The 12464-nt window shown below is 38.4% G+C and overlaps 1 protein-coding gene across 2 annotated transcripts in view; it reads left to right on the top strand.

Moving 5' to 3' along the window:
• The window catches only part of vps50 (VPS50 EARP/GARPII complex subunit), a 117356-nt gene that overhangs the window by 48274 nt on the left and 56618 nt on the right, over positions 1-12464 (top strand). For both annotated transcript variants that reach the window (XM_084920134.1, XM_084920133.1), the window contains exon 13: positions 5924-6056. In XM_084920134.1, coding sequence (XP_084776260.1) covers positions 5924-6056 — 133 coding nt within the window. The remainder of the gene's footprint in view (positions 1-5923; positions 6057-12464) is intronic.

Genomic DNA, 12464 nt, shown 5'->3' with positions numbered 1-12464 from the left:
ATATATATATGTATATATATTTATATATACATATATATGTATATATAAATATATATACATATATATAAATATATATATGTATTTATGTATATATAAATATATATATGTATATATATTTATATATACATATATATATTTATATATATGTATATATAAATATATATACATATATATGTATATATAAATATATATACATATATATATTTATATACATATGTCTAGGTGGTTCCATTTTTGCAACACTGATCACTCAGTTCTTGTTTCCAAGGTCTGTCTGACAAATATGAAGAATATACTTGTTCTGGCTCAGACTACACTGAAAATGTGTTTTAGGCAAATGAGCAGTGCTCTTTGAATAAATACTTTTGACATGCTCATAAGAAACGCATTAAAATCCCACTTTCTGTGCTTGTCTAGACCTGTAATAATGGGAAATTTTGTTTTTGTGTGGAAATGCAAACTTTACGGGCTCCTCCCCTGATAAATAAAATTTGAGGAAATGTTACAGCCACATCTCCCCCTGTGAACTCACCGTTTAGTTATGCGCCTTAAAAATTCAAGGCAAATGGGAGCACTCAGAAAGGTCAGTTTTGATTGTGAAAGGGTCTCATTAATTTTACATCAACATCTCATCAGTATTGGATAGCCTCACCTCCCATCAATCCCCTAGTTTATATGAATCTCTTGATTCAAATAGGTTAGTTCAGTCCAGAAGTCATAGACCGTCACACAGGAGAAGTGATGAGGGTGGACTGGGAACTTCATAACAAATATGATAACATTTCTTGCTCGTAAACCATAGTGATTATAGTAATGATGTTTATGGTAAATGGCCTGCATTTGTATAGCGCTTTTCTAGTCCATAGGACCCCAAAGCGCTTTACACTACATTCAGTCATTCACCCATTCACACACACATTCACATACTGGCGATAGCAAACTACATTGTAGCCACAGCTGCCCTGGGGCGCACTGACAGAGGCGAGGCTGCCGGACACAGGCGCCACCGGGCCCTCTGACCACCACCAGTTAGTATCTTGCCCAAGGATATTTGGCATGCAGCCAGGACGCAGCCTGGGATCGAACCACCGACCTTTTGATCAGTGGCTGACCTGCTCTGCCACCTGAGCTACAGCCACCCCACAGCCTGTCAGAGTAAAAATAGCATCAAATGAGAATGAGCTCACGCAAATATTTGTTTTATTCCTTCCAGCATGCACACACTCATTTCTAACATGCTGAGATGCTATTTTAAATCAATAAGTGGCCATGATTTACAAAATGTCATACAGTTAGGTCCATCAATTTTTGGTTCTGCACACCACAGTGGATTTAAAATCAGCCAAGATGTGATTAAAGTTGAGATGTTCAGCTTTAATTCAAAGGGTTTGTTATTGGTAACACTGTAACTGTTTAGGAGACCCATGAAAGTTATTTTTGTAAAGATGTTCTCAATCCTAGATGGCCTCTGTTACAACACTCCAGTCGTTTAGGCTAATTTAGTAATTAGCCTAAACGACTGGGTATAAGAAGAGGATTCCAGAGATGGTGAGTCGTTTTAAATAGACATGGGGAGTGTACACCACTCAATACAAATACTGAAGTTAAACAATTCAGGAATAAATCTTCTGAGTGTAAGATTGCAAATTCTCATCTATGATCCGCAGTATATTGAAAGATTCAAGAAATTCTTAGAAGTGTCTGAATGTAAGAGCCACGATTCTGTAGTAAAAATTAGAACATGGGGTCAGAAACACGTCTGATTCCCATCGTCAGTGAACCGTTTAACAAATTCAAGTTAAACCAAATAACACACAAAAAAATATGTATTCTTTTTGCGAGGACATGTGATGACGACTCAGATTTGACACCTCAGCATATATCAATAAAGATGGGATTTCACAATGATTACAGTAGTTTCTGGTTTTGTCCAAGGGTAGCTGCAAATCCAGTCATTATTTTCTATAAGCAGGCCTGAAATATGAGAGAAACCGCTCAGTTCAGAAAAGAGGACCAAAGGTTGCTCATAGTAGGCTTCCAAGGGGTAAAGAGTGAGGCCACATGAAAAAAGTCTGTCACCACTTCATCAGAGATGCACCGAGGTGAAGTGGGAGCTGTCATGAGGAATAAAAATGTATTTTTGGAAGTTGTGGATAACCATCATAACATCTGATGTATTGATGGGAACTGTAAAAGTCAGAACGTACAGTGGTATTGTGGAGTGGGTAGCTTGCACCACTTTGAAAACACCATTAATGCTGATTGGAGTACACAGGATTTTTACACGTTGCCATCCATGTGTTGTCTTTTTTAAAATATTGCTCAAGACAGTGTAAAACCATATTCAGCACACCTCTGTGGAAATATTTGCTTTTTCAAAACTACAGCATGTGACATCTTTCGTGATGCAAAATAGTTTCCTTTTTTATGAATGGTAAATGGCCTGTATTTGTATAGCACTTTTACTAGTCCCTAAGGACCCCAAAGGGCTTTACACATCCAGTCATCCACCCATTCACACACTGGTGATGGCAAGCTACATTGTAGCCACAGCCACCCTGGGGCGCACTGACAGAGGCGAGACTGCCGGACACTGGCGCCACCGGGCCCTCTGACCACCACCAGTAGGCAACGGGTGAAGTGTCTTGCCCAAGGACACAACGACCGAGACTGTCCAAGCCGGGGCTCGAACCGGCAACCTTCCAAATACAAAGCGAACTCCCAACTCTTGAGCCACAATCGCCCCATGAAGCATGTTGCTAGTATCAAATTCAAAATGAGCACATTGGAAAAAAAACATTTAAATGCCTTAAAATTGTTGTTTGAAATTTTATGTCTGTTGTGTCTATACACAGACTTTTTACAGTGTCCCAGATTTTTCTTTAAAACAGAGGTATAGTGTAATATAGCTGCATGTTATGAGCTTTGCAGTCTGTAGAAGCTGATAGTGAGTCTTGAAACGTTCTTTTTAATTATCATTGCGACATCTGTCCCACAATCTTTGAGTTTGCTTTTTGTAAAATACAACCTTTAGGATTTTTGTATTACTGACCATTCTGTGAGGCCTTGGACTGAATTTGTACCCCCAGATGTTACTTATTCTTAGCGAGCAGCGCTGCCACGATCGTGGGAGAGCTTTTTTGTTAGCTATTGCTCCAGATTGCCTCATTGCAAAATAAAACTAATCTACTGCAGAACGATGTGCATCTTATTATCCCAGCTCTTAAGGATGGAAATTGGTCTCATGTAGTTTGTTTTTATTACCCTGTCACAGAAGCTGTTTAGCTGCGTTTTTAAACTTCCCTCAGTTCTCTCAGAGGAATGTTTTGTTTTATTTTGGATCCTCATGCCAGGGTGCCCAATTTATTAGATCTTTCTCTCTTTAGTCTCCTGGATGATTTGTGTATGTATCTGAATATCTGTGGTTTGAAAAGCAACAGGAAAAGTCACCAACTGCGTAGCATGGGCTCTTAATTGTTGCTTTTGGCAAAGTTGTGATGCTGCATTAACATTACAGTTTTGCAAAGTTTTTTTAAATTAATTCATTCTAAATGCTGAATCCTATTTCGTTAAGCCTCATTCGTGAAATCGCATTGAGGTCAGGATCTGTTTTGAAAATTAAATGTGCACAATCCAGGAAAAACATCTGTTTCTAACACATCAAATACAAAAAAAACTTCACAGAGATTATTAAGGATATAAGCTGTAATTTTAAGCTGTGCTGCAACTTTTAAGTGCAAAGACTGGATGCCAGTTATCTCTGTACTCAACTAATGTTACATATTGCAGCTTTTACCCAACCAGACTCATACAATAAGTCTGCAATGTGAAAGTGGCAGCCAGAATTGAAGAAAGTCTTCTCTGTGAGGTGATTGTTTAATGATGTGCAGGTACATTTGTTTATTGAGCATTTGAGGGAGAGAGCTGGGGATTTACGACTGTCCCTCGATCGAGGAAAACTGCATTCTCTTGTATTCTCTTGTCTTGTAAAATGTGAGGCATTTGTGTTTTTTTCTGCTTGCTCACTCACACAATTGGGGGAGAAAATTCACTTAGCAGCACTTTCTTTCCAAACCCTCCCTGATACTTCTTGGCATTTGAAATTTGCATAATCATGGGAAACTGTCTTGAGAAAATCAAATGCCTAAAATAGATCCTGAGCAGCTTCCCAGCTCTCATCACTGAACTCTTGGAGAGGGATGTGTCCAGCGAGGTTGATGACTACTTCCAGTGATGGTGTAGATAATGTTTTTATAACTGCAGGTGTGACGGGCAGATCACTGCCACTCAAACTCACACTTTCTGTGAGTGCAGTCGCGGTTACTTCTTCTCATTAAGCCCTGCTAAAGATCTTAACCCTCGCACTCAAACACCCCTCACTCTGGTTGCTTGGCAACATGGTGCTGTGATATGGTGGTGCTGGTGGAGAACATGAAATGCCATAGGTTCATGAGCACACCTATCTTATTGGCACTGTTAGTCTGTTTGTAGTTAAAGATATATTTATCTGTTTTCTCTTTTTTTATTGGCACAGGTTGAATTTAGTGGATTGCAAATTGCCAAGTTGCTTTGTGATGCAGTAAGAAGTCCCTCTATAGCCTGTTTATAAGCTTGGGTACAAGTAATGCTTTTAAAAAGATGCGTTTGTTTTCCTTGTATTATTGTGGAGTCATTACCTTACAGTATTAAGAATCTTCAGGTGACTGTTGTTGTTATTTGGAGCTCTAAAAATAAAATAAAATTGAATAAAAATTGAATTGAATTGGGGAAGCAGCACTGGAGCTGGAGACACCAACAGATTCATTAGGGAGGCTGTTTCTGGGAGTGGCTTTGGTGGAGTTGGGGTCACTGAACACACTGTTATACATTGTGGATAATCATGTCCATCTTCTACACCGCTCACTAGACCGGCAGTGGACTGACTGAATCTGCTCCACTGTCATACGGACAAAGAGGAAAGGCTGTGACACTCCATAATACAATATATGTCTGAATGAGGTTTATCTGCAGGATAATACCGAATACGTTATTATTTTATCATATATAAAAAAATTATTTTAATACTATTAGTACTATTACTACTACTACTACTACTTCTGTCAATATTATAATAATTATTATTATTTTATGATATTAATTTTAGCTCCTGAAACAAAGGAATTTCCCAGACATGGGATTAATAAACGATTTCTTATTGTATTAGAATGATCAGAATATTAACAAAATATTGCGCTTGGGCTAAAAGACTTATTAAAGTGGATGTATTCATCTTTATCCAGACTAATTTTCCACCCACATCACATTATGTATATCTGCAGCACTGGGCTTGTTGTACAGATGCACACAAAGACAAAATGTATTAGAGCTTGACTGAACTGCTGTTATCACAGCAACTACAAATTGTTGATATCCCTTTGCTTTCCTGAATGCCTGCTAAAAGGATCGCTTTGTCACAGACATCATAGACGTACTTCACTGTTGCAGTTAAAGTTTTAAAAGTCGTCTCTGTATTAATGTGGAAGTCAGTGACACGGTTACGTTGAAGTCTAATCGCTCACCTAGTATGCACATCAAATATTTCTAAATCTGCTCTGTATATTTCTGTGATTACATCTCAGTACCGTCCCTGTTTTAATCACTTCTTATTTTAATTAACACTTACATAACATGAAAGTGTTTCTTGTGACACAGAAAGTGTTTTCCAGCAGTGTCCTTGGATGATTAGCATAAGCAGACTTTAATTAGATGTAATGTAGAAGACGGCCAGGAATCCGTTTTGCCCATCTCAGTAGCCCATATCTTTATTTCACACTTTTAAAAGTAGGTGCAATAGAGCTAAGGAAATACAGCACAAAGTTTTGGAAAGAATTCATCTAAAAAGGCTATTTGTGACCTTCTTTTCATTATTGCTCTCTCTCTGCAGCATATTACCCCGGACAGCTACATTCCCTGCCTGACAGATCTGTGTAAGGCATTGTGGGAGGTGATGCTAAGCTACCACCATACTATGCAGTGGCACGAGGAGCATGACAAACAGGAGACCACACCCACTCCAGGTAAGGGTTTTACCTGTTCCGTCATATCACCTCAGTACAATTTCTCAAATTATACTTTACACATCTTTTATTATTATTATTATTATTATTCAGTTAAATTGAGTTTTATTTATATAGCTCCAAATCACAACAACAGTCGCCTCAAAGCACTTTCTACTGTAAGGTAGAGACCCTACAGTGATACAGAGAAAACAATCAGACCCCAAATGAGCAAGCACTTGGCAACAGTGGGAAGGAAAAACTTCCTTTAAACAGGAAGAAACCTCTGGCAGAACCAGGGACTGAGAGGTGCAGCCATTTGCATGAACAATTTGGGGGTGAGGGGAAAAGAGACGGCCCATCTCATTCCAGACCATCTCGACTGGGTTTAGGTCAGGTGACTGTGGAGGCCAGGACATCTGGCCCGGCACTCCCATCATTCTGCTTCTTGTTCAAATAGACCTTACGCATCCTGGAGGTGTGTTTGGGCTCATTGTCATATAGAAAAATACATGAGGGTCTAACTAAATGCAAACTGGATGGGATGGCATGTCGCTGCAGGATGCTGTGGTGGCAATGCTGGTTCAGTGGCCTTCAGTTTTGAATAAATCCCCAACACTTGCAAAGATAATCTCATATAGTCCCACAGAAAGATTTGTCCTATTTTCTATGTGGCAGATGCTATTTGGTTCCTCACACCCACCCTTCTCTGTTTTTCTGTCTGTAAAACAGCAAGCCTGCTCTCTAATACCATAAGCTGTTTGAAAAGAAACTTAGTTTTCATGGACTTGGTGAAAATGGGCTCCATTTTTTTTTTCTCACTGTCAGGGTAGTGCCAGTCTTTCCTTGTTGTTTATTTCCACTTACAATAGGTTTAGCGGCTTTATTCCTTCGAAAAAGGAATGACTGAACCTTGCCCTGTAAAGAGAATGTTAAATGCATGGCAGTGCTTTAGTGCTTTCTTTTTTCAGCCAGTAGCAGAACAATCACTCCTAATTACTCTGTCTCATTCTCTTCTTTTCAGTGGTGCAATGAAATGTGTCATTATAGCTTTACAATTAACCAGTTTTCCAGTAATGCTCAGCAGTTTGATGTATTTTAGTTATGTTGCATTATGAAACTTAAACTAGAACAGTAGTCTGTCTTAATTACTGGAATATGAATTTTATGTAATCATTATTGGATTTACATTATGCAATTAATGTGATCCGGGTGTAAGGATTAGATTTATGCAGAGTTGGTGGACTATGATGCATATGTGACTTTGGGTTTTTTCTGCTTCGTGCTAATACAAACAGGCCTTTTTAGAAGCTGTAGAAGGATTTTTTTTTGTGGTAAGACATGTAACACTGTATTTATAAATTATTAAATGCACCTAACTCAAGGAATGAACAGACAACTTAGCAAGAACCTAATTAAAATTGTATTTTATATACTTTAATAGCAGCCTGTCACTTCCTTTGTTGAATCTATAAAGAAAATGCTGAAGATAACAGTTTGATAGGTATAAAATAGCATTTTTGCACCATGTTTTTTCCCAGAGAGCTATTAGCTGAATATCCCAGTAAAAAGTAAAAGAGGCAAAAAAAACTATCTACAGCCAGTGTTGGAGTCATTACTCAAGAATTTCCTCACCTGGATGATTGTGCACGCATCAAGATGCCTGTTACATTACTTTCTCGTTATTCTGTAAAAAGACCTGAAATGTCACATAATTACCAGCTAACAATATACAACTATAGGCTGCAGTCGTACACACCAACAAAAATCCTAATGAGGACACTTTTGATGCTTTTTTTTTTTCTTTCTTTTTTTGTTCTATTGACCAGTCCTCAGATAATTGAAGACCTTTTGTAATGCATGTAACAATATAATCGTAACTATCATTTAATTACTGAGAAAACATGGAGAAAAGGTTAAGGTATCAAATTTCATTAGACCAGGAATGAACATAAATGTTATGGAGCATTAAATCCAAATTCAAATCATTGTCAGTATTTTCGTCGGAGGTCAGCTGAGAGGCAAACTGATGGAATTGTGAAGACAGAAATATGATCCACTGTGGATTTGATTTTTATCAACCATGTAATACCATCTGTGAGGGATCAACCATACTGCCAATGTAGTAAAAGCATACCTAGATAGAAAAGCACCCAAGGGAACTCTATCAGTCATAGATTGGCCACCCCAGATTCCAACTTCAATGCTATTGAAGCAATGTACAGGGAGTGCAGAATTATTAGGCAAGTTGTATTTTTGAGGAATAATTTTATTATTGAACAACAACCATGTTCTCAATGAACCCAAAAAACTCATTAATATCAAAGCTGAATGTTTGTGGAAGTAGTTTTTAGTTTGTTTTTAGTTTTAGCTATTTTAGGGGGATATCTGTGTGTGCAGGTGACTATTACTGTGCATAATTATTAGGCAACTTAACAAAAAACAAATATATACCCATTTCAATTATTTATTTTTACCAGTGAAACCAATATAACATCTCCACATTCACAAATATACGTTTCTGACATTCAAAAACAAAACAAAAACAAATCAGCGACCAATATAGCCACCTTTCTTTGCAAGGACACTCAAAAGCCTGCCATCCATGGATTCTGTCAGTGTTTTGATCTGTTCACCATCAACATTGCGTGCAGCAGCAACCACAGCCTCCCAGACACTGTTCAGAGAGGTGTACTGTTTTCCCTCCTTGTAAATCTCACATTTGATGATGGACCACAGGTTCTCAATGGGGTTCAGATCAGGTGAACAAGGTGGCCATGTCATTAGTTTTTCTTCTTTTATACCCTTTCTTGCCAGCCACGCTGTGGAGTACTTGGACGCGTGTGATGGAGCATTGTCCTGCATGAAAATCATGTTTTTCTTGAAGGATGCAGACTTCTTCCTGTACCACTGCTTGAAGAAGGTGTCTTCCAGAAACTGGCAGTAGGACTGGGAGTTGAGCTTGACTCCATCCTCAACCCGAAAAGGCCCCACAAGCTCATCTTTGATAATACCAGCCCAAACCAGTACTCCACCTCCACCTTGCTGGCGTCTGAGTCGGACTGGAGCTCTCTGCCCTTTACCAATCCAGCCACGGGCCCATCCATCTGGCCCATCAAGACTCACTCTCATTTCATCAGTCCATAAAACCTTAGAAAAATCAGTCTTGAGATATTTCTTGGCCCAGTCTTGACGTTTCAGCTTGTGTGTCTTGTTCAGTGGTGGTCGTCTTTCAGCCTTTCTTACCTTGGCCATGTCTCTGAGTATTGCACACCTTGTGCTTTTGGGCACTCCAGTGATGTTGCAGCTCTGAAATATGGCCAAACTGGTGGCAAGTGGCATCTTGGCAGCTGCACGCTTGACTTTTCTCAGTTCATGGGCAGTTATTTTGCGCCTTGGTTTTTCCACACGCTTCTTGCGACCCTGTTGACTATTTTGAATGAAACGCTTGATTGTTCGATGATCACGCTTCAGAAGCTTTGCAATTTTGAGACTGCTGCATCCCTCTGCAAGATATCTCACTATTTTTGACTTTTCTGAGCCTGTCAAGTCCTTCTTTTGACCCATTTTGCCAAAGGAAAGGAAGTTGCCTAATAATTATGCACACCTGATATAGGGTGTTGATGTCATTAGACCACACCCCTTCTCATTACAGAGATGCACATCACCTAATATGCTTAATTGGTAGTAGGCTTTCGAGCCTATACAGCTTGGAGTAAGACAACATGCATGAAGAGGATGATGTGGACAAAATACTCATTTGCCTAATAATTCTGCACTCCCTGTATTGTTGCACATGAGTCCCACAGTAGGATCATCTTGACAAAGAAGGAGAAAAGGCAGCCAGGATCCAAAGAAGAGCTTTGAATGTTGTTCAAGAAGCCCGGAAAACTATTCCTGAAGACTATTTAAAGAAATTACATAAAAAAGCTTTTCTATGAGAGTTCAGGCTGTGTTGTAGAATAAAGGTGGTCACACAAAGTAATGACTTGAACCTTCTGTTTTTGCCGTACTTTACATGCAGTATCTCTGTATATTTGAACGTTTCAACAAATTGCTGCTTCTGTTGCTCTTTTATCTAGCAAAATACAAAGAAGCTCTATTCTCAAGGCAATTCATAATTTGTGGTTTAAAAGTTTAATAAAAGTAATAAAGTACACTGGATTTCCAGTTACTGTTACCTGATTACTGTTAATATAATTATCTGAAGAGTTTATCGAAAATAAGATGTAAATGAAGACCAGTCATGTTAGCCATGGCCTTCCTGCTGCCTATTTATTTTCATCCCCCATATTGTACAGCATTCATTATGTGAATGAATGAGGGCACAAAGGGATGTCCTAAATGGTTGATGACATGCTATGTTCGCAGGATCCTTCGTTAAATGTGGTCGTCCTCAGTGTGGAAAGGACGGGTACCATATTCCCTTTCCTGAGGCACATCTGTCATCTCACTATTTGATTGACTGTCACCTCCATGTAAAGGTGTCCTTGACCCTGGCTTTGTCCTGGTGGGGTGCGGGGGTGGGTTGTGGGTGGATTGGGTGGGTTGTGAGTAGTAATTTACTGTATAAGCTTTTATCATTTGTCAAAGAGTATTTTGTGGCGATGGTGACCTTATTCTCCCTACCTAACACAATGGATTTGCCGCTGTAGCACACTCCCCGTCGTGTTTGATCAGTTCCGATGGCCACTGGGAACAGTCGTGGCTCCTTGTGTGGGAGAGCAATTGAGCATGTTGGAATGTACAGAAGCTGCCTTCACACCACATTAATGTTTAATAGCATCTTGGTATATAAACCGAAGTAGGGAGAGTCAATTTGTGTGAAATGTCCTAAGATTACTTCTTTTGGTGCACATTAGAGAACGGAGTGATGGAGTAATCCACAATAACAGCATTGCTGTGATACGTAATATTGTTGCATTGGTGAAACGTTGCGCGGCAGTGATCTATAATATAACACCATATCTGTTTAACTGCAGGATAGCTTATAACCTAGAAAATGAAAATCCAGGAATTATATATTTATTCTTTCCATTTGAGTGTTATTTGTTATTAATCGGTTCTTAGCTCTGATTAGCTTTTTTCTGCTTTCAAACATTGGCTGAGTTGTGTTTTTCACTGCAACTTAGTGAAGTTTGTGGTAAATCTAATTGCCATGGAAATCGTTTTAAGCACCTGCATGTTTCAAATAAAAATAATTTCTGGTGGGAGGTTAGATACTATGAATAGATGCCAAGACATTAAGTTTTGTTAGTAAAAAAACCCAAAAACTTTTTATGTCCAGACTGCACTAAACTCTCACTTTAATCATCTTTAATCCTTTAAGATTCATTTGGATTTATTAACCAGGCGTTACAGGCTATTTTTGGCCAGTAATTCTTTCTGTTTTTCTCCCTTTCATTTTGTGTTATTTCTCAAATGTATTAAATAAATATATATATATATATATATATATATATATATTTTTATCCATGACACACTAATAATCACCCACTGCTTCTTTTAGATTGTGTTTTGCAGGCTACAATGGTAAAACCTTCCGCTTTGGAAAAATGCAAAGGTTGTGCACGTGCTGCTTTTATATGCATCATATTTTTTTTAAAAAAACACACAGAGGGGCCGAGGCCTCTGCAGGGGTTTGTACCTGTGAGTCACTAAGAACTTTGTTAGCTGCGCAGACACGAAAGGTCAAACACTGTTTGCCACCTATGGATTCACAAAGGGTTGCTTTCCCTGCTTTCCCTGTTATTTATTTCCTCCTCTTCTGTAGAAACAATTGTTAAGGTTTTTATTAGTCAGTGTTGGAGGCTTGCCTCCACCCTCACCAGGTTAGCAGCAGGAAACCACACTGACGTGAACTAAGGTGACAACAGCAGCAGAATATGAGAAACTCAGAAAACTGGTGGAAAGATGAAAAATTGGGGCAGGATATTATGTCAAACTTAATATAAAGGTTATCAGTTCCAAATTGTTTTGTAAATTATCAGAATAAGATTGATACTAGATTGATATCAGATTTTCGGGGTGCATCTTATAACCTGTTTGGTTTTTCTTTTCTTCTTGTAATTTTATTTTTTACTTTTTACTGAGTAAACATAGTCATATCTGATTGTCAGTTAATCAAATGAGATTCTTTAGTTATACACATTTACAGGGAAAATTATGGAGTCATTATTTTTAGTCATTTAAATTAATGGGTTTTCCAGATCAAGTAGAGGAAAAAATTGTTGAAACACTTGAAGCGGAGGAAAATCTTATGCAATCGATTTCTGAAGAAATGTAAAGCTGTAGTTAAATGAGTGTTTGCAGACCTGAGCAAGCTATTACACACGGCTAATTGAAACAAGTCATGGCACCAGCAAGAGAGTCGTTTCGTGAAACAGTAGAAAGATTTATCCAAATCTTTAAGAAGGAAATTCAATACAG

This window comes from Perissodus microlepis, chromosome 22 (genome assembly GCF_051167445.1).
Source record: "Perissodus microlepis isolate ML-2025 ecotype Zambia chromosome 22, ASM5116744v1, whole genome shotgun sequence".
NCBI classification, from domain to species: domain Eukaryota; kingdom Metazoa; phylum Chordata; class Actinopteri; order Cichliformes; family Cichlidae; genus Perissodus; species Perissodus microlepis.
Note: the sequence above shows the minus strand (reverse complement) of the source record. Positions and strands in the feature narration are given on the sequence as shown.